The sequence below is a fragment of the Jaculus jaculus genome, chromosome 1 (assembly GCF_020740685.1).
Source record: "Jaculus jaculus isolate mJacJac1 chromosome 1, mJacJac1.mat.Y.cur, whole genome shotgun sequence".
Taxonomy (NCBI): Eukaryota; Metazoa; Chordata; class Mammalia; order Rodentia; family Dipodidae; genus Jaculus; species Jaculus jaculus.
This window is the reverse complement of record NC_059102.1, coordinates 157,177,928-157,203,881: the sequence shown is the minus strand read 5'-3', so window position 1 is coordinate 157,203,881 and position 25,954 is coordinate 157,177,928. Positions and strand designations below refer to the sequence as shown.

General features: G+C 53.3%; 1 protein-coding gene across 10 annotated transcripts in view; it reads right to left on the bottom strand.

Annotated features, from left to right (window-relative positions):
- Shank2 (SH3 and multiple ankyrin repeat domains 2) overlaps positions 1-25,954 on the bottom strand; it is a 609,914-nt gene that overhangs the window by 307,041 nt on the left and 276,919 nt on the right. For 9 of the 10 annotated variants that reach the window (XM_045152632.1, XM_045152644.1, XM_045152648.1 and 6 more), the window contains exon 12: positions 4,060-4,381. In XM_045152632.1, the coding sequence (XP_045008567.1) occupies positions 4,060-4,381 (322 nt within the window). Of the gene's footprint in view, positions 1-4,059; positions 4,382-8,349; positions 8,823-25,954 lie in introns of those variants that run through there. The other variant, XM_004654236.2, reaches the window with a different exon arrangement.

Below are 25,954 nucleotides of genomic sequence, written 5' to 3'. Positions count from 1 at the left end.
TCTTTGGGGTGACGATGGGACCCCAATACTCATGGGCATCCTTCCCTGGACCCTTTCTATCTATCTCCAAAGAAATGTCCTGACACGGGCTCTGGGATGCTCTAGACAGCAAGGGGCAGTAGGGGAGAAAGCAAGGGCATCTCGATGTCCACAGACGAGGCCTCACCTAGCAGGTGCCAATTATCCATATGCCCATTCCAAGATCTCCTGTGGAGTTCCTCCTGTTGGACCATTACCAAGCCCCCATGAGCTGTGTGTGCTATGTCTCTCTAGCTGGCTGGCTCGCTTATCTGCGTGGGGCAGGGGGAGGTGGCCTCATTCAGGCCCCTGGGCTGAGAGGGAACAAGTCACCTGTGCTGGCAGGAGCTGGGTAGGGGTCCCGGGCAGGCTGAGCCCTGCCCCGCCCCCATCAAAGTTGGCCCTCCTCATTACGAGTTTGGCTGAGGGTGCCAAGGCCTTGAGTTGGCAATCAGGAAAGAAGCTCGGGAAGTGGACCTGGTGAACAACCTTCCAGTCATGGTGAACACCTCAGTGGGGAGGGAGGAGACAAAGGGTCTTGGAGCCACAGGGCCTGGGACAAGCCCCTCCTTGCTCAGGACACCCTCTCCCACTGATCTGCTATCTCTGATTCTTCCGCCTATTGGCCCAAGGCAGCGTCCACCCCTGGATGAGGGTCCCCGGCCCCATGGCAACCGCAGGGATCTTTCTGGACTGAAGATGGCTGCAGGGCCAGTGGAACACTGCCAAAGGATCAGCTGGGACAATGTCCAGATCCCGGCACGTGATAGGTATAAAATCCCATGATCCTCCCTGTTGTCTAGGAGAATGAGACCCATATCACACATGGGCAACCAGCACAGAGAGGGGTCAGGGAACCTGCCCGCCCAAAGCCACACAGTCTTGCGGGAGAAGCAGAGCTGGATGGGGTATCCCAGAGAGAAGGAGCCTAAGGGTTTTTCTCCTCCGGAGAACTGAGAGCACCCTGCTCAGAAAGGGCCCTGTGGAATCACAGCCACCAGGAAGCCAGGTCAGCATCGCCACCACCCACCCCCCTTCGCCCAGGACTTGCCCGTCCCTGGAAAATGCTGGCTTTTCCTAAACGCAGGGCAGGCCCATTAAGGGGAGGTGGGTGAAGCTAGACTCTATGTCTGTAGAACCAGAAAGGAACAGAGGGGTTCAGCCACTTCCTAGAGCCTCCAGGAATGCCTTGGGCAGAGATGCTATGAATGGCCAACTTCCTGCAAAGAATGAAAAGCTAACCAGGCTCCTGCCGGCAGGAAGCAGATGCCTGTTCAGACAGGGTGTAGTGAAGGGCGCTGGCCATGCGCCCTGGGTACAGGCTCGGCCTGGACCTCTGCAGGTGGCTCTTCCTGGCTGTCCTGCACACAGTGTGGCTGCATATCCCATTCCAGGGTGAACACTGAGCACTGGCTACACAATGCCTCTCTTTCTGCGCCCTCCCATCGCTGCCTCCCCTCAAGGGTGCGCGGCTTCAGAACAGGACATGAAACAGAAGCAAGCAGCACCTGTGGCTCCACTCCTGGGGCCTCATGGGGATACCCAGAGGGGAAGACCTGCCTCTGATGCCCATCCACTGTCCACTGCAGGGACCAAGACCATCACCGTCACTGTCCTATATCCAAGGAGACAACACGCTCCTTGTTAGTACAACAGATCTCGGGGAAAGGGTATGTCATTGGGGCTCCTCACACAGTCCAGCTTCTGTCACCAACAAGGATCTAAGTCTTGGACACAAGGATATGAGACAGGTAGGCTCTGAAGGTGGGGGGGGGGGAAGAAGGGACAAGAATAAGGAAGGCAGGACTGACTGACAAGGGTGCTGCCAACCAGGCATGGTGACAGACAAGCTTCAGTGTCCTTCCTAGCTTGGGACAGGTGGTGGCCCCACAGTTCATACGACTGGCCATCCTGATTTTAACATTCCAAGGCCTGGGAAAGTATGGGTGGAAGGTCACCCTACTCAGTTATGGTAGACAAAAGGGACAGGTTTGGCTGACTTCTGGGCTGTGGTTGGCCACATATTTGAGTTGTTTAGGGTCCGTGTGACACGGGCACTTACTAGTGCGTCAGGCACTGTGCTGGGCACTTCATTGAGCCCCGGTGACCACTGCAGTCTGTCTTTGTGTGATACTCATTTTATAACTGGCAAGACTAAGCACAGAATGGGCAAGCAATCCTCTGCTGTGTAGCCCAGGACGCCCAGGAAGCAAGGAGGCTGGCTGCTGTAATGACCACACACACACATGAGCACGCACATCCACATGCACACGCACACATGAACACCAACACGTGTTCAGACCCCACCCAAGACACCAGGGACAATGCGGAGGCCCCTGCAAGGAAACCCAGCACCCTTCTCCAGCTATTTAGCTTGCAGAGTTTCAAGGCCACAGTGCCTTCCTCCTGGATTTCATGCTGGGGGAGGGAGGCATGCTCTTCAGGATTAAGGTCCTAATACCAGCCAGGGCATAGGGTAGAGCTGTTTATCCAAGGGACCTTTAATTTAGTTTTCTGCTGTCTTGAGCACCGGGGCTTCCCCTCAGGGCTTCAAAGCAAGACTGTAGACAAGGTGGGACGGGTAGGAAATGAACACGGACCGAGTGAAAGTGGTGCTGTGGGCCTGGCCTGGGAGTGAGGGCTGGGTTACTTAGAGGTCTGGGACCCCGAGTTCCCGCTGCGTGTTCTCCCCCAGCCTCATCAGCTGATACCCCAGATGGCCTACTGCCCATGGTCAGAACGAGAGCCTCACTCCAGGGCCCAGCTATTAACCCCCAGCCAGCCTGCAGGACGACGGGCATGGTGGACAGGTTGAAGGTATCTCCTCCCCACACCCTCCTCTTTGACCTTGGTCTCTACCTCAACCAGCACAGACCCCTGTGGTCAAGGTTCTGGAGACCTAGTGGCTTCAGAGGCCAGAAGAAAACCAAAAGGAAGCCCAGTGGCTTGGGACCCGGGGCCTTTGGTACAGACTGCAGACCTGAGGGGGTTGCTAACATCACCAGGAACACAATGCCAGGCCCACGCTACTGCCGTATCACTGGGCCCCAGCCCTGCCCTGGCCATGTGACCTAGGCCTCAAACTGGTGCTGGCAGAGCTGGGGTCCTTGAGCAGGGCCTGGATCCCCAGAGACAGCAGGACCATGCCCTATGCTTCTCTGAATGCCTGTGACAGCCACCAAGCAAGCCTGGCTCCCCAGGCCTCAGCCATGAGCTGACCCTACAAGTCATTGCTCTCATCTAAAAATTTCTAGAAGGTACAGAAACAAGGCAGAGGCATGCTCAGAAGATGGAGATGTGAATGCTGTCGCTCCTCGTAGCTGGAGGGGGGCGGGGCACGGCAGGACTTGGGGAGAACTCAGATCTGGAGCTGAGTGTCTTGGGTGGGAGGCGCTAAGCCATGGTGACCCTAGGTGGTGCCTCAGGCTCCCCAGTGCGAGCTTGTTCTGGGATTCCTGGGAGCTGAGGGCTGTGTGGGAAATGGACGGAGGCACTCTGCACACCCCTGTGTTTCTGGGCAGACATAATTCCAGCTCTATGGCGTCAGCGGAGGCCACTGCTGTGGCTTTTGGGGACAAGGCTAACCGGGAATACTGTAATGCTGCCCTTCAGCCTCCGAATTCTCATCTGGTCCAGGGCTTCCTATTGCTGCTGACAGGTGGGCACTGGTGTAGGCAGTGACATTTGTGGCTGGCAGAGGCAGCCTGAGAGGGCACTGGCCACAGACCCAGGTCACTCGCTGCCTTGCCTTCCTCACTTCTTACCATTCCACGTGGAGGACCAACCCACAAGTTAAGGCATAAGGAAAGACATAAGGCCCTCAACACTGGCGACAGCTCATGAACCTTGGACAACTCGGCTGAGCCTCCCCTCCCCCCCATCCCAGTCGTCACCGCAGATGTCGAGGGAACCACGGTGAACAGGGTGACCCCGGGCCCAGGAGGCAGAACTCAGGCCTTAAGCACGTCCTGGAATGGTCCATGACCAGAAGCCTCCCTGTTGTTTCCACAGTGAGCCCTCATCTACCCAGCTTCTCCTTACCCCACGTGCCAATGAGGCTGGGTCCTCTTGCCATCTTCTCCGGCACCTGCCAGCCTGTTGAGTGAGGGGGAGCGGCTGCGGGGCCCGGGGGTGTAGCTCCCGAGGCTCTTCGTGGCTCCATCGGGCTTGCTGGGCACCTGCTGCTGCAGCAGCTGGGGCGAGAGACTGCGGTGGGAGGTGGCTGCAGAACAGACGGTCCATTCGGGGGCACCGGCGTGGAGGTTGTTGTCACTATTGGAGCGCAGCAGGACCCGGGGGGCAGCTAGTGTATTGGGGGGCCGCCGCCTGCGGTTGGAGTAAGCTGGGGCCTCTCGGAAGGGCACTAGGTAAGAGAGAAAAAAAGAGAGAGGTGAGTGAGTGATTAGGGACAAGAAGGACTACTAAGAGGCCAGGTGTGTGTGCAGCCAAGCCCCCATGCCAGCCAGGGATAGAAGCTGCAGGTTACATATAGAAGCTTCGGCTGGATTCTCTTGAGATCCAACTTAGCCTCCAAATGAACACAACACAGCGGGACGTTGGAGGTGAAGACGGCCTCCAATACATGAAAGCTCAGGCCACGCTCTCAATGGAAGGGACTCCCGGGTCTGAGCTTCCATCGGGCCAGTCTATGCCTCCAGCTGGCAAGATGTGACCGAGACCCATGTCAGGATGGGCTGCCCCATCCCACTTAGCAATTGGGACGCTGTGCCGGCAAGAGGCATCTCCTAAGATGCTCCTTGGACACTGCCAGAGGCGTGCCTAGCACTCACACCATGGGACCTAATCCACGATCTCAGAATAACGTCCTTTACAAAAATGACTAAGTTAAAATAGGTCGCTGGGCTGGCCTCATGTGACAGCAGTAACCCACAGGATGAGGGCGTGTATAGGAAGAAGGCATCAGGACACAGACGCACAGAGGACAACCAGGAGAAGACACCAAGTGCAAGTCACAGAGTGGCCTCTGGAGGAGCCAGCCCTGAGGTACTTTGACCTTGGCCTTCCAGCCTCCAGGACGGAGTAATGAGTGTCTGTTCCTCTTGTAAAAAAAAAAAAAATTTTGTTATTTTTATTTATTTATTTGAGAGAGACAGACAGAGGCAGAAAGTGACAGAGAATGGGCACGCCAGGGCTTCCAGCCACTGCAAACGAACTCCAGACGCGTGCGCCCCCTTGTGCATCTGGCTAACGTGGGTCCTGGGGAACCGAGCCTCGAACCGGGGTCCTTAGGCTTCACAGGCAAGCGCTTAACCGCTAAGCCATCTCTCTAGCCCGAGTGTCTGTTCTTTATCAACTTGGTCACATCCACCCCATCAAGCCAAGCCAGTCCCCTAGTCTCCGGGGCAGTGAGCCCACTGTGCCCTAGAATCCTGCCTTCTTCACTTAGCCAGCTGCTGTTCTCATACCACTTGACATCTCAGGAAAGTCTAGTCAGGGACCAGGTCCTCATACTCCCAAGCCCAGCATTCCCCATGACTCACACAACTGGGCAATGTGAAGGATGTCCACACAGCAGCCAGCCAGAAAGTGGCCTTTCTGTGATGGAGCCTCTCGGGAGCACCCCTTCAGGCTGCCAGGGGAGGAGATGTCAGCAGTCTGCTGACCAAAGAGGCCGAGTATCCCTCTGGCTTGTCAATGTCAGGGACAGCCTTGTCACTTTTCAGAAGACTGCCATCCCCATGGCTTTACAGCTTGTACTGCCCAAGGCTAGGACTCCATTCTGGAAATAAGACACTGAAGCCAGAGAAACCGGGTCCTCCCAGCTTGGGGAAGGGCCTTTCAGCTCAAATGACAAGGAGGTCACTGCAGTTGAGGAAAGTCATGAATGTTCTACTACTCCAGCTGTCTGTGGCCAGATATCAATGGTGTGCACATTGTGGAGACCAAAGACACCTGTCCCTCACAGAGTCCACAGACAGCCTGTGATCACCAAGAGGGCGGGCTCAGGGGGGGCACAGGTGGTACTGGAAAGAGGCAGAAGAGTCATAGCTCAGGAGGGAACAGAGGTGGCTCTGGATGAGCTCCCGGGGACAGAGGTGGTCCTAGCAGAGCTCACAGAGAGGTTACTCTGTGTGTTCCTCTCGAGGGTCAGCAGTGACCCAGCATACCTCTCCTGTCTCTGGATTGCAGTGCTGGCACTTTAGCCTGAGGAGCCACAGAGCAGGGTAGGAACCTACTTGGACTGGGAGTTCACGTGGCGGGTCAGCATGCTGGTGAGGACTGGACATGGCCCAACAGGAAGTCTTCATCGTTTTGGTGGGTGGCAGCTTACCCGGTCCACCCTGCTTTCTCCGGGAGCCTTTGTTGGGAGCAGCACCCTGACCGAGCTGTCCGGAACTGCAGCTGACTTCAATCCCATTCCCAGTTTCCAGAGCACATGACTCCTAAGGGCCAGCCAGGCTGGCCGGGGGATGGACCTGTACTGCCAAAAGCTGGCAGTGTTCTCTTCAGAGCCAAGAGGCCGTGGTCCTAAGGGACTGGGCCAGATTCGTAGCAACCACCTCCAAGAAGAACTGCGCCTGGGTCAGGCCACCAAGTGCGTTTAGCTGTTTCCCACGGGAAACCATACTGGTGACGTTCCCTCCAAACATGCAGAGGGCAAAGACTTAAGAGCCCACTGGGTGTTCACCATGACAAATGTACCTCTGGACAGCCCCTGGGTGATCATGGGACTTTCAGAGGTAGATTAGAAGAACTTCCAGAGGGCTGGTAACCCCACAGTTTCAGCTGCATCTGTCACTCACCAAGATCAGGGGCAAAAGCCAAAGGACACACACATGCACACACACACGCACGCGCATTGATGGTAAAAAATGGTCCCAGGCCCCTGGGGTTTCTGAGTATTTCCCAAGACAAGACCACGTGGAGGGCACCACGTGTCCCCAGTCCAGAACATGGCCCTGTGACTGTGCCCCTGCCTAGTGACCTGTCCTCAACACTACAGTTGTTCTGTTTCTGTGTAACCAGGAAGGTATTAATGGCCCTCAGTAGCAAAGCGCCTAGATGTGGGGTGACGACATGTCCTGCTCATTGCTAAGATAGACTCATTAGGAAAGGAAGATCCACGGGAAAAAACAGTCAAAGTTAGCCTAACACCCTATTCCCCAACTGGAATTTTCACGCTGTTCATGAATTATGAAAATTGAAGCCCCACACGGTGAATTTTGGCAAGCCACAATAGAAAAATGAATAAAAGCGAAGGCCATTCTTGCCTCCTCTCTGAAGCCCGGGTCTTGCGGAAGGAGGGATGGGGACGGAGAGGCCCTCACACAGGAGGCCACCCTAGGTGGCACAGAATAAAACAGCCAGGGCATTTCCACAACCATTTTACCCTGAAGACCCAGCAAGTGACTCAAATGGAGTCGCACAGGTGACGTTAGGGCTTAGGGCTTAATGAAAATCACCTCACTTAATGACTAACGCTCACATCAAATTAGTTTGCAGAGTGCTGAGATCTCTTTGGTGTTTATTTTACGAGGAGCCTGGCTGTGGAGCTGGATTCCTCGCTGCCTTAAAGTCACCTCTTCAGAAACCTCCTGCCAACTCCCCGTCTGACAGAACTATATGACTGGGACCATCCGTGCAAATAATGGTTTATCTTTTTTTTGTGTGTGAAAAGTGGTTAAAAATAACTCTTTTCCTGTCTGAAAATGATTAATATTCCACCCAACTGCTTCCTTCTTTCAGGCAATCTGCAAACTCTAGGTGGGTGGATATTTTCTTAGCTGTCTTACATGAATTTATTTATACATTCTCTCCCCCACCCCACCAATAATTAAAAAAAAAAAACACACTCAAGGTATGACAAAGAACTGTGCACTTTTAAAGTCCGCCACGCTGCATTCTCCGCACACCTCATGGCTTTGCAACCCAGGGGCGGCCAGCGGAACAGCCAAGTGGCCCTGGTTAAGCTATCACCCATCGGCACGTCCAGCCATGTGCCCTGACCTTTCCTTAGCAGGTGGTTCACAGCCTCCAGGTGACTGGAGCCCAAACTTCCCTCATCTTTTCCTAAGACTAGCTCCGATCATGCCCTCTGGCACAAGCGCCTTGGATAAGACCTTCTGGAATGCAATTCAGCAATTCAGCGAAAGGGAGGGTTGCTGGCTCAGAAACACTAAAATACAAAGGCACCTTCATCCGTGCTAATCTCTCAGACCAACTAAAGCCAAACCTCTCTTTTGAAGCAGAAATAATTATTTCTTGAATGATGTGGACTAGCAACCGGCAATTTTTAGGAGAAATCCGAGTCCCCTCTCCCCCAGGTACCCCCCCCCCCCACTCTAAGCTTCCTTACAGCATTCTCCTTACCTTCCTTCTTGGTGAAGGCATTTAATAAAGACTTCATTTTCCCTGGGACTTTGGCAGCGGTCCTCTCATTATATAACCTTCTCGGTGGGGAGGAAGGCTAGGCGCGCAGCCCGGCCCCTCGGAGCTGGCGCGGCTGGGACCCGAGGAGCGGCGGCTGGTGTCTGGGCGCTGTGCAGCCCGGAGCATCGCTGGGCATGCCAGACCCAGCGTGCTGGTGACAAAGCCCACCCCATAGTCTGTCTGTCAGCTGGGAACCAACTGTGCGTAGACTGGGGCTGCTCTCAGAGCCGGCTACCTCTGGCGGCGTTCCTCATGTGAGCGGTACCCCTCTGCTGGACAAGTAGGGCGTCGGGTTAACAGAGAGCAGGCATCTGCGAGCTGACGGCTGGGAAACACTGGGAGGCATTTGTGAGCTCCAGCCCTGGTTATCCAAGGAAACCCTGCTGGTGCCGGGCGCTCCGTGCGCCCGGAGGCTAAATATAAAATACTGTGCTTTTCTATTTTTTTTTTTTTTTTTTTTTTTTTACATTTCTAAAGAAGCCGCCAAGACTGTTTGTCAGCTAACAGATGTGGCAAGAAAGTCAAGGGGGAAAGATCCAAGTCTCTCACAAGCCACAAAGCAGACCCACGACGCCCAGGCAGACATGCTAAGGTTTGCAAATTCTGAACGTGACCTATATTTCCTTTTGAAAGAACCACACACAAGTACCATTACTTCTCTGGCCCTCCCCATTGTGACAATGACCCCGGGAAACAGGACTCCGCCTCCCTCCTGCTTTCATTTTCTTTTTTAGGAGGAACAAGGAAACAATGAGACCCACAAGGCAGTCAAGGATAGAGTGCCCCGATTCCGGGCAGCTAGCAAAACTGAGCCCTTCCGAGCCGTGGCCCACACGCCTTCTGCATTTGCACCCCAACAGAAGTCTAGGAAAAGCAGGGGAAAGATCACCCCTGGAACCGCCACACCGAGAAAGTTCTATTTGTACAAGAAATGAATTGGGGGGGGGTCCCACCGCGGTGCCATGCAGCGGGTGGGATGATGAGACCTCTGTGCCAGGATCAAGGAATGCCCAGAGCCGGGGGAGCACGTGGGTCAGGCTCTGCCACCCAGTGCATCTGCCACTCGGCGGTAATTAAGTGTACACTTTTGCGGTTGCTAAGAGAGCTCCTTCCTAAATCTGAGAGAAAGAGAGAGAGGAGAGACAGGAAACAGCAAGTGGAACACTGAATTCAATTCCATATGGTTGACACACTTTGTGTCAACAAAAATGGCGGTGGAAGGAAGAGGAGGCTGGCAACTCCAAACGCTGGTGTCTTCCTTTGCGGGCACACTCAGGATGGCCGACGCTGTGCCAGGCGGTCTCACAGCTCTGGGGAGGGAAACCCTGTGCCTGATTCACTGTGTGTGTGTGTGCCTCACATCAGCTGAGCATTAAACATCAACTCCATTGAGCCCACATAGCTCGTCAGCCATGTCAAAACCGCCCCGTGACATCTCCCGTGCTATGTCACAGCGCAGAGTCAAAGCCACCCCTAAGACGTACTGCGGAGTCCCACGCATGGATCAGATAGCTCCTTTGGCCTCCTGGGCAAGGCTAAACAGGCCCTCTGCACATGGCATCACCCATAAGGATACATCTTTTGTTGCCTCATGACAGAGGAGCTGGAGTCAGGTCTCCTGGCTAGCTAGGCTTCCGTACAGGGGCTCCGAGGTCATCACGGTGTGCTGGCTGTAGGCCCAGCCACCCGCCCCAGCTAGCCAGTGTTGGAAGCTGGAACAGCGGCATCACAGGGTTCGTGACTATGAGGAGTTCCTCAACAGAGGCTGAGGGACCCAGCCAGTCACATGCCTGGCTGGCTGTGTGGCTCCAGGTAACTCGCCAAAGCTTGGGGAAGACCTAACGATGCTCAGTGCCTGCTCCATCTGTCGGGGGATCGATATCTTCTGGAAAACGCAGAGGAACATCCCAGCCAAGTTTCCCTGCCACCCTCCACTCCTGTGGTGCCGCATCGGCCACCGTGAGGTGCCGGAAACATGAGCCAGCGCCAGAGCCGTGAAGCTAGAAAGCAGCCTTCACGCCACAGGACAGAGGGTCCTGCCTCTGCTACTGACCTTGGGTGGAGGTCGCGGGGAGAGGCCGCTTCCCCACAACCATGTGACATCCCACCCACACTTTTTCTGAGTTCACCAGAGATGACAGAGGACGGGACAGAATCTCCTTTTCTGCCTCTGTCCTCAGATACATCAAAGAACTGGGAACAGGTCTCTGTCCTGCCTACTTCCGAGCAAGACTCCTGAACTCCAGCAAGGCAGCAGCGTTCCTTGGCCCAGATACAAAGTCCCCTGCCACTCTGCCACCTGTTTCATGTGAGGTGGCTGATCCACTGGGCTCATTTGCTCATAAGCAGACACGGTATGTGGAAACCACAGGGCCCTGAGCTGCCCAAAGAGATGAGGCAGAAATCTTCCCCATGGCAAATGTGGCCCCAGCCACATTTGGAGTGGACAGTGTTCTGCCCACATCCTGCTCCCTTGACCACACCCAGCCCTGCACCCAATCCCCCGTGAGACTGGATGGTGGGGTGTATAGGTATATGGGCAGAGGTGGCATGGGACAGTGGTGGGGACCCAGCCAGGCTCTTCCTGTAAGATGATGTGAGGGACCCACGCAACAACTCCACGCCAAAGTATTTCTTTCTTCAGACACCTCCAGTCCCTTGCTTTGTTTTGGTGTTGGCTGGGGTGCATGGTGCGTGCCTGTTGTGTGTGCGTGGATGCCAAGCCAGCGGGAGACATGCAATGCTTTTTTTTGCCAGGTTTCTCTGACACAGAACCTGTCCCTGAACTTCCCAGTTTTCAATTAGACTAGCTAACCAAGGGGCCCCAAGAAGTCTCTGCGCTGGGGTTACAGGCATGTTCCATCATGCCCGGCTTTTTATGTGGGTGCTGGGGATCAGCGTCAGGTCCTCATGCTTGCATAGCCAGTCCTCTTACCCACTGGGCCAGCTCCCCAGCCCTCTGCTTCTTGTAATAAGCAACTCACACTTACAGAAAACTGAGTAAATGTCTCCCAAGCACAGGGAAACAGCGAGTCAGTCAGAATTGTGTATGGCCAGCCTGGAGCAGGCTCTGCCATGAGCGTGTGGCTCATGATACCTCAAGAATCTTCGCTGGGGGTTGGACCACTTCTGATGCCATCCTTGTGGCAATGTGGCAGGTGGCATGCTCTCCTTGAATACCCACAATGGAGGGCTCACTGCCTTATGTGGTGCCTCACTATGAAGAGAGCAGGGCATGGCGCCCATAGTCTGGTGGTCAGATTGGCTCTGTGCCCTCCCAACTAATTCTGTCCATGGACATCAATCTGGGCACGCCCTTACCCCTTTCCCTAATGGACATAGAGCTCTGACTACCTGAATCGATGTGCCATGGCACCCGGAGTCTGTACAGACCTCATCCTGCCACCCACAATGCCATCCGTGTCTGCAGGGGGGCTCTTCCTGTGGGGGTGACCTATGCCTACCTGACGCAGGATGGGTGTTGAAGGTCCTGAGTGAGGGTTAAAGATGAAAACTAAGACACAGGCAGGATACACAATCTGAAGACCCATCTGTCCCCGAGGCGGCCAGAGACCTTGATCTCACAGTAATTCATCTCAGCATGGAGTCCGAGACTTCTAGGGCATTCTCGGGGCACTTCTTTCCTGTGATTCTTGAAAGTAGCCACAGAAGCTCTCTGGAGGTTAAGCGGGGGTTGAGTAAGCTGCTTGGGGTCCTGGGTGGGCGCCTGCCTCACCACCACAGGTGTGAGTGTGCTACACGCCAAAGATACCAAACACCTCCTCCTCCTCCTTTCCTTTTTCTTCTTGTAGCCCAGGTTAGCCCAGAACTCACCATTCTCCTGCCTCAGCCTCACTAGTGCTAGGATGACAGGCAGGCACCACGGCAGATCCACCAACCCAATATCCTATGTTCCCACACAGTGCCCTTTGTGGAGGACCACAGATGCCCCTGAGGGTCACAATGGCCATACTCCTGCTGAGCACAGGTGAGCTTTCCTTCCATGTGGGTTTTATTGCAAACCACAGAGCAGGGGCAGACAGCAGTGGGCAGGAGTCGAAAAGTGTAACCAGGGCCTCTTCTACCTGTCTATCCATCTCCTAATAAGTGAGCACCATTTCTATGTGGGGTTGCTTGACATCCATGGATACTTGAAAGTGTAGGAGGAAAAAAAAGCAGATGTGGTCCCCAAACCAGTTTCCAGGAAGAGAGATCCCCAAATAAACCCCAGATCACCCCAACCCCAATGTAAGTTGCTTGCTGAATCATATGTCAGTTTCTCATAGAAAGTCCACAACTTCCCACCCTGAAGCCTGTGCAGCCTTAGCCTGCTTCCCTAGGACGGCCCTCCCCCACCCCAAGCCCTGGCCACAGAACTTTGTCTGGAAGATTCACTAAGCCCTTGGTTTCCATGTCTTTTGACAGCTGCCTGACAACAGACTGAAAATAATTTCACTTCTTGTATAAAAAAGGCTCTCTGCTCAGAACATTCTGACGCTCTGAAGTCCTGATAGGGAGGATGCAGCAGGTGTTATCAACACGTGGCGCGAGACTCGGAAGCTCCAACAGGGCTCAGAAAAATCACCCGCCTAATGCTGGTGACAGGCCACCTCCCCACACCATGGCTTCAGTGTGGATGTGGGCGCAGAGCTGTCTGGGCTCAGCCTGATGGGGTCTTGTGTCTTATGCAATCCTGGGCTGGTTGGTCAGACACTTCCTGATCTTGAATTTCCCCACTTGCCAAATGGGAATAAACAAGGGACTGCCCACATGGACTCCGGGTCACTTGAGTTCGCGTCTGCAGGGCAAAGGGAGCGGCTGCTGCACACAGCGCTCAGAAGCAGGACCACCTCCGGGACCCCAGAAAAGCCACACAATCTCTCTGTGCCTGTTTGATCATGTGTAAAAGGATAGTGTGCCACTTCAGGAGAGGTGGCTGAGGGTCAAGTGTATTTCTATTTATAACAGTGCTAGACCTTAAGGCTGTCAACGATGGCCAAGCCACACACTGAAGAGCCTGCAAACGGGCTGGAGAGATGGGGCAGCAGTTAAGTGCACTTCCTGCACACGCACGAGGGCCTGAGACCGCCTCAGCTGGAATCTCCAGAACCCACGTAAACAGCTGGTCATGACCACACATGCTTGGAATGCCAGTCCTGTAGGGGACCTGGGAATTGCTAGAGCTTGGTGGGTGGGTGGGGGTCGGGGAGGGAGGCAAGCTCCAGGCTCAGTAAAAGATTCCAGCTCAAATAAGAATGGGTGGAAGAGCAAGGGAGTAGGACATCCCACATTCGCCTCTGGCCAAAGGTGAGTGCGCTCTGCCCCAGGAGAGTACTTGGGGTGCCGCTGGGCATGTACACAGGTGCATGCACGCGTGCATGGACTACAGAGACTGCAAGTGGACCAACAGCACTATAATCTCCTCTGCCCTCTAAAATGATAAGGCACTCTTCATCTGTCCTAATGCCTCTTTATTTTGGGGGGGGGGTGTTGCCTCCTCCAGGAAGTCTCCCTAAATGCCCCTGTCATTGGAGAGGCCCCTTCCTCAGGGTCCTATTCTTCCTCTGCCTCTGAAAATGGGGAGAGGGGGAGGAGGAGAAAGGCCAAGGGTTCCTAATATTCCTATGACTTAATGAACGAAGTCGGCAATGAAGAAGCTCAGTGCAGCCCCTACGTGTCCTCAGAGTCCTCACTGGATTCTAGGCACAACAGGCTGGTCTGTCTCCAGTCCCATTTAAGTCCAATTAAGCAAATGTCATTCAATTTCTTTCTTTCTTTTTTTTTTCTTTTGCATGTGCGTAGGATGTATGGTGTGGTGTGTGTGGCGGGGTGGTATACATGTATATGTGCTGATGTGTCACTCTGGGCGTTTACCTGTAGGTGTCCCTCCCCATCACTCACCCACCTGCTTTTCCGTGCAGTGGAATCTCACTGATTCTGGGGGCTTGCGGTCCTTGAGCCCCACCAACTCTCTGGTTTCTGATCCCCACAGAACTGGGGTTATGGATGTGTGCGGCTATGCCCAGTAGGTTATAGAAGTTCTCACGGTCTCAGGCCCTCATGTTTGTTCTGGAAGCGTACTCAACCACTAAGTCATCTCTTCAGCTCCAAGCCACCCCATTGCTCTGTCCCCTCCCCCCTCAGGAGTGTGCTGAGGTAAGGCCTTGCCTCCTACTTTCCCTGCTGACCTGGGAAGGATCAAACAGAAAGGATCTGGGGGTTTCCTTATCATTGCCCCAGGGGCAGACACGCCAGACCTTAGTCAGGTAACCGTCCCCAGCGTAATTACTGGGTCTGTGGAGCTCTCTGCAGCTCCAGTGGACTGCTGCGGAAGAAACCAGGGTACAGCTTCAGCTCCCCCAGTACCAGGGCACACCAACTGTATGCATGGCACAAAGAATGCTCTGATGTAGGAGGCACCTTGGAGCAACAGTGAGAGCAGAACCTGGCTCCAGAGCAGGGTCCAGTTGGTACTGCTGCTTCTAACCAATTACTACATCTGTGGGGCCACAGTGTACCATGTTGTCTGGAGCAGCCCACATATGTTGCTGGATGCTGTCTGGACCTCCATGTTGGCCACTGAGCCCCCAGCCCTGGCTTCCTTGTTTCTCTGGGAACACTGTGACACTTGGTACCCTTTAGACTCAGCCTAACCTTTCCTGGCTCCCCAGCCACAGCAGACTGCTGCTGGCACTAAGAGCCCCCAGCTGGCAATGCCTAGGAGACTATGTCTCAGGCCAGTGCTCCCGAGGCTCCTATCTGGAGTCAGGCAAACACAGAATTGCCAAGGGAAAAGTCTGGTCCAGGGACCTCAAGAACATCCCCCACACCAGCAGCAGGGCCTCCTGGGTTTGCACAAGTCACAAGATGTCTCTGGGCCCTCGAACTCTGACGATAAAACAAACCAGCTAAAGGTACCTACTTTGGGGAGCTGTCCTGGGACGAGGTACCTGCTGGGCACACTTCAGGACAGGAGCCAGCTCCGTGACTGTCACGTGGTTACCATGGGGGCATGCTAGGGCTGGCACCTGACAACCTCGAGGTCTTTCTGGAAAGTACAAAGTCTGCACGTGTGAATGGCAGGGGCATTGTGATAGGGTGCTGACCTAGGACAGGACAGTGGCCCATAGTCACTACTCTTGGTCTAGTTCAGACTAGATGCCCCAGGAGCCTTTGCTGGAGAGAAGCCATTCCTCCAGGCAGCACAAGGCCAGCAGGGAAGATACACCCTCTTGGGAGCACGCACAAGAAATCACTTTCCCCATCAGTTCTGGCCAGAGCCCAGAGGGTGTAAAGATAACCTATCTGTAATACCAACTGGACAGAATTCCTGGACCATGGCGTATCACGCACCTCGAGGCTACAAAGTAGCCTTCAGTTCCTGCATGTTGGATTTAGATTTCAGGGAGGAACACAGGATGGAGACAGGGCTACGGAGGTAGGGAAAGAACTGACCCCGTTTCAGCCTCAGCTAGAGATTGCTCTGGCTTCTGCTCTGACAGAGGCCCAAGGAGACTATGAGGGAGAAAACAAGCCTCCAGAGGGTCTCTGTGGCCCACCAGCTCCAGCTTTCACCAGGGGCTGAGACAAGGAGTGTGTGGTATAGGGAGTCTTACCAGGAAGGGTTAAGCTGGAGCAGGGAGGTGGAGGCAGATGTGGACAGGTAGAGGGGCCAGAGTCCTGTTCTTCTAACCCATCCCCCACCGAGTTCAAAACAGCAGACCTTTCTTCCTTTCCTCGTAGCTTTAGATAACTGCAATTTAAATATTAGTAGGCAACACTGCTCCACCTCACAATAATGGGTAAATGAATCATACTTTTATAAATATCGCCAGATATAAAAAGGCGTCGCGGCAATAATGCGGGGTTATCTTTGCATAAAGATGTAGGTGTCTGCGGTGATTGTAACGCTTCCGTCGGCGGCTTTAGCTCTGGGGGGCCTCGTGGGGGACATGGTGAATCAGGGTGATTAGCGCCACACCAAGGCATAGGCTTCAGAAGCCCCCTGAATCCAGGTTGGATGAGTACTGAGGACCAGGCAGGAACTTGCACTATGGGCTATGTATCCGAGATCAAAGCCAGGACAGGGGCGCTTTGAAGGCCAGGGGTAGACTGACTACATTTAAGTAAGAGGTCTTCCGGAATCCCTTCTGGAAGGATCCCAGACAAATGCTGCCCTGTTCGGGAAGGGAGAGAGCGGGATGGAAGCTCCAGTGGCTTCAGACGAGCACAGGCACCCCCGCGGGCCCTTCTGAAAGTTGAGTGACGGAAGGCTCTTAACTTCTCACAGGGAAACCGAGGGCTAGTATTGAGACTAAAAGCCTAGACCCCATCCCATGACATGGTGGCTGAGCCAAGGAACAGGACACAGCGAGGCCCAGTTCCTGGGGCACCCACAGGAGAAAGGGGAGGGCTGGCTACGTGGCAGCCAGGCTGGTTTTTGAGGTGTGGTCCTGGCGTGTGTCTTGAGACGTCAAATCACACAACAGGCACAGTGACAGTGCTGGGGACTGAGGGTCTCCTGGGTACAGGACTTAGGCACAGTTCACCTCCACGAAGCCTGACAAGGCCACTGTGAGGACTGGCACCCGTGCATTGGTGATGGCCACAACAGCAGCTTGTTGGGGACACGCAAACAGTGTGCCGGCTGCAGGAAAGTAGGTGGGAGCCTGAACCATCACAAGTCTCCGTTCCAGTGCTGGAGAGCAGTCCAGGGCTGTCCCCAAAGACAGTGACAAAGGGGCCGAGATGACCTCTCCTGGGAACCCAGGCTGTGCCACAGGGAGCAGGGCAGCACTCAGCAATCAGCTAGCTAAGAAACGGGGTCTGTCTGCCCCAAGGCCACTGGGCTACATGGTGGTCTCAACAGACTTTCAGATGGCACACTGGATTCTGAGATTAAGGGGCACAGTTACCCCAGGTGCTCTCAACCCCCTATTGTTCCAGGAATACTTAACCAGGCCTACCGTGCCCTACCTACTCATGAGTTCTATGCTTGGCACACAAGGGGACCCTTCCTGAAGCCATTCTAGGTGCATACATACACCACTCCACTCTCTTCCTCCTTAGAGTGTGCCCACTGGGCCAGGGCAGAATCCTCTCACCCGGCCAGCTTCCTCCTGCACGGGATTCAGCCTATCCCTGGGTCCCAAGCAATTGATGATGGAGGGTACAGGACTGTTTGATGGGAGCTCGCAGGTCTGTTTTCTGACCCTCTACCTGGAGCAGCCTATTCTGCTACCCAAGTCCAGGCCTTCCTGCTCAGAACCCCTCCCCCAAGATGGAAGGACACCCAGATGTCCCCTACAGACCTCAAAGTGACAAAGATAGCTGTCTTTGGGGAACGTGGCAATTAGCAGCAGTGCTGATTAGCCGAGCGCGGTCCCTCCGCCTGGGAACCCAAGAAGGTGCTGGCTGCCCTCCTTCTGCTACAGTCAGCCCCGATGGCACCTTCTGCCCAGCTCGCGTGAAATCACAAAATCTGAGCGCAGGGTTAGAAGACGTGGTCCTGGGTCAGTTTCTGACCTGCAGTGGAACTCCAATGCAGTTTCCTCATCCGAAGAGAAAGGATCCCCTCAGCGCTGTGTCCTGTGGTTCCTGAGGGTTCTAAAGGGCAGGAAGCCTGGGAGAGGCTTTAAGTCCATTTAAGACACGTTGGACTTACTCTCAGCCTTGGTGGAGTCAGGGAGCAGGACTGAGCCCAGCCATGATGGTTAATCTCGTCTGGCAGTTTGGTGGCACTCAGAACCACATAGGAGACCCATCTCTGGGCATGTCTCTAAGGGCACCTTCATCATTCTCCACTACCTCACTGTGGACCAGGAGCCCTTTACCCTCCAAGCTTTCTGACCAGCCCTCGTTTTCTATTTCAACTCGTGGCTATCCTTTATTGCACTTATCAAAAATGGAAGGCTGAAGAGATGGCTCAGTAGTTCAGGTGCTTGCTTGCAAAGCCTGGTGCCCTGGGTTCGATTTCCCAGTACCCACAATAAAGCCAGAGAGAGGCACAAAGTGGTGCACGTGTCTGGAGTTTGGTTGCAGTGGCTATAGGACCTGGAATGCCCATTCTCTCTCTCCTTATAAATAAATAAGAATAAAAACAATCAAGTCTTACATTATCTTTCGGTTGTGATTTGAATGTGAAATGTCCCCACTCAGGCTCATATATTTGAATCCTTGGTTCCCAGTGGTGCTGTCTGGGAAGCTTATGGAGTCTTTAGGAAGTTGGATCTTGCTGGAGTAAGTGGGCTGGGGGGAGTGGGCCTTGTGTTTTATAAACAGGACCACTTGCTTTTCTTGCTGCTCTGATAAAATACCTGACAAGATCAATTTAAGGAGGAAGGGCTTATTTTGGCTTGTGGTTTAAAGGTACCGTCCACCATGGAGGGGAGGGCATGGTGGCCGGAGCGAGAGGCAGTTGGTCACACTGTTTCCACAGTCAGGAAGCACAGAGATGAATGCTGCTGTTCAGAGGGCTCTCTCCTTTACCCCTTAGGTTGGTGCCACCAACATTCAGGGCAGACCTTCCCTTCTCAGTTAAACCTCTCTGGTGGCAAGGAATTGGAAAGATGGCTCAGTGATTCAAAGCACTTGGTCTTCAAGTTTTCCCTGACTAGTGTTCAGATCCTAGAACCCACACAGAAAAAAAAAAAAAAAAAAAAAAGAAGGCTGGAGAGATGGCTTAGCAGTTAAGGCACTTGCCCGTGAAGATTAAGTTCCCAGGTTCAATTCCCCAATACAAACATAAGCCAGATGCACTTGGTGGCACATGCTTCTGGAGTTTGGCTGCAGTGGCTAGAGGCCCTGGCATGCCCATTCTCTCTCTCTTTCTAATAAGTAGATAAATAAATAAAAATTAAAGCCCCACAAACTTAGGGGGCTTACCAGCAATTCCACTAAGGAGGGCCCTCAGCAGAATGGTGGCAGGGAGGAGGGAAATGATGATACTAACATAGGATGTATCCATCCATACAACTTTCTACTTAATAAAAAAAATGATACAAAAGTGGCCCATACATCTATAATCCCTATGTGTCTACAGCAATAGGAAGTGGGGCTAGAAAAATCATGGGCCAGGTAGGCTGCAATTCACAGAGGCCAAAGAGACCCCGTTTCAAAACAGGTGGAAGGAGAGGAGAAATACCCCAAGGCTGTCCTCTGATCTCCACACACACGTTCCTCGTTCTGTGATTTCCCAGCCCTACTTTTAGCCTCTCAGATGACTCTGACCCTGGTGTCCAACCTCTGAATCCTCAATCAAATAAGACTCCACTACCTGTCAAAGGAATCCCTAAAATTATGGGTCTCTTCTGGATGCTCCATTTCCATTTCAGTTCTCGGGGTCTCAAATTCTGCTTGCTTTGGGCTGTCTGCCAATGCCTACAAGCAGCTGTTGGCGTGTCTCCACATTCTGTCCACCACTTGTCCCTGTTCCCAGCAGGAGGGTAAGGTGACATGAACTACTCTGTCTCTGAGGGAAGGTGGAAGTCATGGACTCATACACATATTTATATTTAATGCATTTGCAAATTGGAGTCAAGTGGTGGAAGGAAGGACAGTTTAATAGGCTGCCCCATTCTCAGTTTATAACAAGGGAGCCATGGCTGGTGAGATGTCTAAGAGGGTAAAGCACTTGCTGAATCATCTGATAACCAGAGCTCAGGTGCCCAGAGCCGACATAGAACTGCACATGCAATGCACACGACTGTCATCCTGGAACAGGGACAGGCAGAGACAGGAGAATCCCAAAGCTCATGCCACTTACTCTGGCAGATGAAAAAGTCAACAGCAGAAATCCTGCCTCAAAACAACAATGTAGACGGCAAGGACCGTCATTTGAGATTGTCCTCTGACCACTACACGCACATGCTGGGACACGAACATCTGCATCCACACACGCAAGATTAAAAAATGGTAGCCATGTTTTAAAAATGAAATCCAACTGGGCGTGGTGGTGCACGCCTTTAATCCCAGTCCTTGGGAGGCAGAGGGAGGAAGAATGTCACGAGTTTGAGGTCAACCTGAGACTGCATAGTGAAATTCCAGGTCAGCCTGAGCTAGAGTGAGACCCTACCTCAAACAACCATAATAGTAAATAAAATGAAATACAGAGCTGCAGAGATGGCTTAGCAGTTAAGATATTTGCCTACAAAGTCAAAGAACCCAGGTTTTATTTCCCAGGACCCACATAAGCAAGAGGCACAAAGGGGTGCATGCATCTGGAGTTCGTTTGCAGTGGCTGGAGGTCCTGGCATGCCCATTCTCTCTCTCACTCTGCCTTTCTCTCCCTCTCTGTTCAATAATTTTTTTTTTTTTTTTTTTTTTTTTTAGTGAGATCCCGTAGTAGGAAGGTACTTGGCTCCATATGTGGTGAGCAGGCCTCAAGCAGCTTCTCAAGGGTCAGGGGCAGAGCTTTGGCCTTTATCTCTCCCACCCAGCCACATGCTGTCCACTGTCACGCACCCTTCCCATCTGAGCGGCAGCACACTCACCCCTCATGGGAGGCTATCAAAGCTGAGAAGAGCCCGGAGTGATTCTTAGCTACTGATCACACGGCCCCAAGCCCCTTGCAGGGTAGGGGAGGAGGTGGGGAGCAGCCTTCCTGAGCCTTAGCTCCGGTCACAAGGTTTCTTAGGCCATCAAGGAAGAGGACTATTGGGGAAGGGTAGGTTATTTCAACATAACAATCCACTTATTGCGAATCTAAGGACTTCTGGGAGGCTGGGGCAGGTGGACAAGGAGACCCTCACTATTTAGATCAGGTGTTCATCAGCCAAAGCCCATGATGTGCAGAGATGCCCTGAAAACGACACACTACTGAGGCGGCTGAGGAACTGGCGCTCAGGCTGGGATTGTTCCCTCCCTACTGGATCCAAATGCATAGCTGAACTTGGGAACTAATTAAAGCTCAATGACTGATTCAACCTTCAAACAAATCCCTCCCAGGGCTGTGCAGGTGGCAGAGTTAATATGAGATACCACTGGCATTGGGAAAGCCCCGAAGTCTAGGAAGAGCCTCAGAGGAAAGGGGCAGTGGATGCCAGGAAGACTGACTGGCTGCATGGTCAGGGACTGAAGGATAGAGGGTGGGTGGCCTGACGGCCATGAGCCTGCATAGGGTGGCGCTGTGAGGCCTCTGGGATGAGCAGAGAGGGAACCGAAGCAGTGAGGCCATTACTGTGAGACTGACCCCAGACTCACTGCCACAGCTTCCACAGGGATGACATCCCTTTGACCTCCACCTTGACGTCAAGCCAACAGGTGTTCTGATCACTGGACCGAGAGGCTGCTAGGCAGACCTGTCGAGGTTCACCTGGGAGGCCCTGCCGTCACACAACAGGAAACCAGGGAGGCTGAATGACAGATTGACGGACCCCTGCGCATGCTCCTGACATACCTGCTGTTGGGCAAGGAATTCTGCCTTCTCTTGGCCTGTTTCAACAGCCTCTAAAAATGACTTAGAAATGATCATTATATACCTGGAGACCCAAGGCAATGGTGGCTACACCAGGGGACTTTCAGAGGGATCATCTTAGTTTGGTGTGTGCTGAGGGTTTGCTATACCCTTGGAAGGTTCCTTATCGCCTCTGGGCCTCTGTGTCTTCCTGAATAACTGGGGCCCAAGCATGGCCTTGTGTTCCTTCCTGAGATCCCCAGCCCTCAGGAGCCGAGAGAACCAGGCACAAGGCTGGTCTCCAGCTCTGCACTGGATTTCTCACCCCTCAGCGGGTGTTCACAGAACCCAGCTCGCCCATGCTGAGGCGGTGTCCTGGGAAGAGGCTGAGCTGGACATGGACCTGGCTGAAGGCGAAGCCACTGTGAGACGTGGCTAGCAGCAAGCAGGGCACAGAAAACGGGTAAGGGATGCCCCCACATGTTGTGCTGCTCACCAGAGCCTCTTCCACTGGTTGCTTGGCTGCCCTAGATTGCCCTCTGTGGAGGGCACAGGGAAAGGCATCTAGCCACCTAGAAGCCCCCTAAAGACACTGTTGCAACAGAGACACGTGCTGCTCAGAGACACCGGGGAAACATACTTTGGGAGATATTCCCCAGGGGAGATCTTCAGAGGTTGTCCTGGCACAAGGTGCTAGGGGAAAGCCAGATCACTCTGACATCAGAATGGGACCACATCCTCTGTGTGGGGCTGGTCATTTGCATGGGAATGGGTGAGAGCTCTGGTTGGAAGGAGACAGATGGGTACACTGAGCCTGCAGGTCATTTTCTTTCTGTGTTGATGGCTGTTAAAGAAGGGGGCAGCTAGGCAGGGTCTTTGGGAATGACACAGCCAGCCTGACCTCTGCCTCATCCCCTCACCTCATTTTTGAATCTTAATGAAGTGTCTGTGCCCCAAGCCACAGCCACCCAACAGAGCAAGTGGGCAGGTGTGGAAGACTGGCACTGGGAGGCTGTAGTCATGTGGCATAAGGGTTCCGTGGACATAGCAGGGCCCGGGAGGCTCACGTACATCCAGGTTATGGAACACACAAGTGACAATTCTGATTTGGACTTGAGTTTAGCATCTCCTAGGGGGCTGGAGAAGCCTGAAGAAGAAGCTGGGCACCTTGGATGACTTGGAGAGAGTGTCATAGGTGGGCAGAGTGATGGAGAGAATCATCCACCCCAAGTCAGTATCTTTATATATATATATATACTTTTATTTATTTATTTGAGAGAGGGAAGAAAGGAGGGAAGGGGGGAGAATAGGCATGTCAGGGCTTTCAGCCACTGTAAACAAACTCCAGATGCATGTGCCACCTTGTAAATCTGGCTTACGTAGATCCTGGGGAATCAAACCAAGGTCCTTTGGCTTTGCAGGAAGCGCTTTAACCTCTAAGCCATCTCTCTAGCCCCCAAATCAGTATCTTTGAAGCCTTGAATTGTAATGTGACTGGGAGAGTCATTATGAGGGTGACTAGGCTAGAATAGGTCACTAGCATGGTCCCTATCATCTGATTGGTGTCCTTCTAGGAAGTGGAGAGGGTGACCAGGTCACTTAGGGTTCTGGGAGAAGATGCTGTCTGTGGGCTAAGGAGAGAGGCCTCTGGAAGAGCCAGCCTGTGACACCTCCACCTAAGACTTCTGCCTCCAGGACATTGACAATGGATGCCTGCTGTTGAAGCCAGCACTGGGCACTTTTCTACATGGCCCTGGCAGGCTGGAGGTGGGGCAATCATGAGCTCTGATATGGTAGAACTCAGCCTCTGATAATGGAGCTAACACTGGGAGCTGGAGTACCTCTTGGTGGCATGATGTTTTCTAGTCTTCAAGCCCAGCTTGGATTAAGTCACTGTCACCTTCCACCTCAGCTTGCAGACATGACCAGGTGAACACAAAATGCATTTGCACCCACTGCTTGAGACACTAACTCTCTGTGGGGCGGGAGCTCCCAAGGATGCCACTTTGTGGCTCTGGCCCATCGACAGATGACTGTCTCTTCCTCTCAGAACAGGAAGAAACTTCCAACACTGCTATTATCACTAATGCTGCCTCTACTGCATAGACCCCTGTCAGCACTAATGCTGCATTCACTGCATGAACTCCTGTCATCACTAATGCTGCCTCCACTGCATGACTCCTGTCATCACTAATGCTGCCTCCACTGCATGACTCCTGTCATCACTAATGCTGCCTCCACTGCATGACTCCTGTCATCACTAATGCTGCCTCCACTGCATGAACTCCTGTCATCACTAATGCTGCCTCCACTGCATGACTCCTGTCATCACTAATGCTGCCTCCACTGCATGACTCCTGTCATCACTAATGCTGCCTCCACTGCATGACTCCTGTCATCACTAATGCTGTCTCCACTGCATGACTCCTGTCATCACTAATGCTGCCTCCACTGCATGACTCCTGTCATCACTAATGCTGCCTCCACTGCATGACTCCTGTCATCACTAATGCTGCCTCCACTGCATGACTCCTGTCATCACTAATGCTGTCTCCACTGCATGAACTCCTGTCACCACTAATGCTGCCTCCACTGCATGAACTCCTGTCATCACTAATGCTGCCTCCACTGCATGACTCCTGTCTTCACTAATGCTGCCTCCACTGCATGACTCCTGTCATCACTAATGCTGCCTCCACTGCATGACTCCTGTCATCACTAATGCTGCCTTCACTGCATGACTCCTGTCATCACTAATACTGCCTCCACTGCATCACTCCTGTCATCACTAATGCTGCCTCCACTGCATGAACTCCTGTCATCACTAATGCTGCCTCCACTGCATGACTCCTGTCATCACTAATGCTGCCTCCACTGCATGACTCCTGTCATCACTAATGCTGCCTCCACTGCATGACTCCTGTCATCACTAATGCTGCCTCCACTGCATGACTCCTGTCATCACTAATGCTGCCTCCACTGCATGACTCCTGTCATCACTAATGCTGCCTCCATTGCATGACTCCTGTCAGCACTAATGCTGCCTCCACTGCATGAACTCCTGTCATCACTAATGCTGCCTCCACTGCATGACTCCTGTCAGCACTAATGCTGCCTCCACTGCATGACTCCTGTCACCACTAATGCTGCCTCCACTGCATGACTCCTGTCAGCACTAATGCTGCCTCCACTGCATGAACTCCTGTCATCACTAATGCTGCCTCCACTGCATGACTCCTGTCATCACTAATGCTGCCTCCACTGCATGACTCCTGTCATCACTAATGCTGCCTCCACTGCATGACTCCTGTCATCACTAATGCTGCCTCCACTGCATGACTCCTGTCATCACTAATGCTGCCTCCACTGCATGACTCCTGTCATCACTAATGCTGCCTCCACTGCATGACTCCTGTCATCACTAATGCTGCCTCCACTGCATGAACTCCTGTCACCACTAATGCTGCCTCCACTGCATGACTCCTGTCATCACTAATGCTGCCTCCACTGCATGACTCCTGTCATCACTAATGCTGCCTCCACTGCATGACTCCTGTCATCACTAATGCTGCCTCCACTGCATGACTCCTGTCAGCACTAATGCTGCCTCCACTGCATGACTCCTGTCACACTAATGCTGCCTCCACTGCATGACTCCTGTCATCACTAATGCTGCCTTCACTGCATGACTCCCGTCATCACTAATGCTGCCTCCACTGCATGACTCCCGTCATCACTAATGCTGCCTCCACTGCATGACTCCCGTCATCACTAATGCTGCCTCCACTGCATGACTCCCGTCATCACTAATGCTGCCTCCACTGCATGAACTCCCGTCATCACTAATGCTGCCTCCACTGCATGAACTCCTGTCATCACTAATGCTGCCTTCACTGCATGACTCCCGTCATCACTAATGCTGCCTCCACTGCATGACTCCCGTCATCACTAATGCTGCCTCCACTGCATGACTCCTGTCATCACTAATGCTGCCTCCACTGCATGACTCCTGTCATCACTAATGCTGCCTCCACTGCATGAACTCCTGTCATCACTAATGCTGCCTCCACTGCATGACTCCTGTCATCACTAATGCTGCCTCCACTGCATGACTCCTGTCATCACTAATGCTGCCTCCACTGCATGACTCCT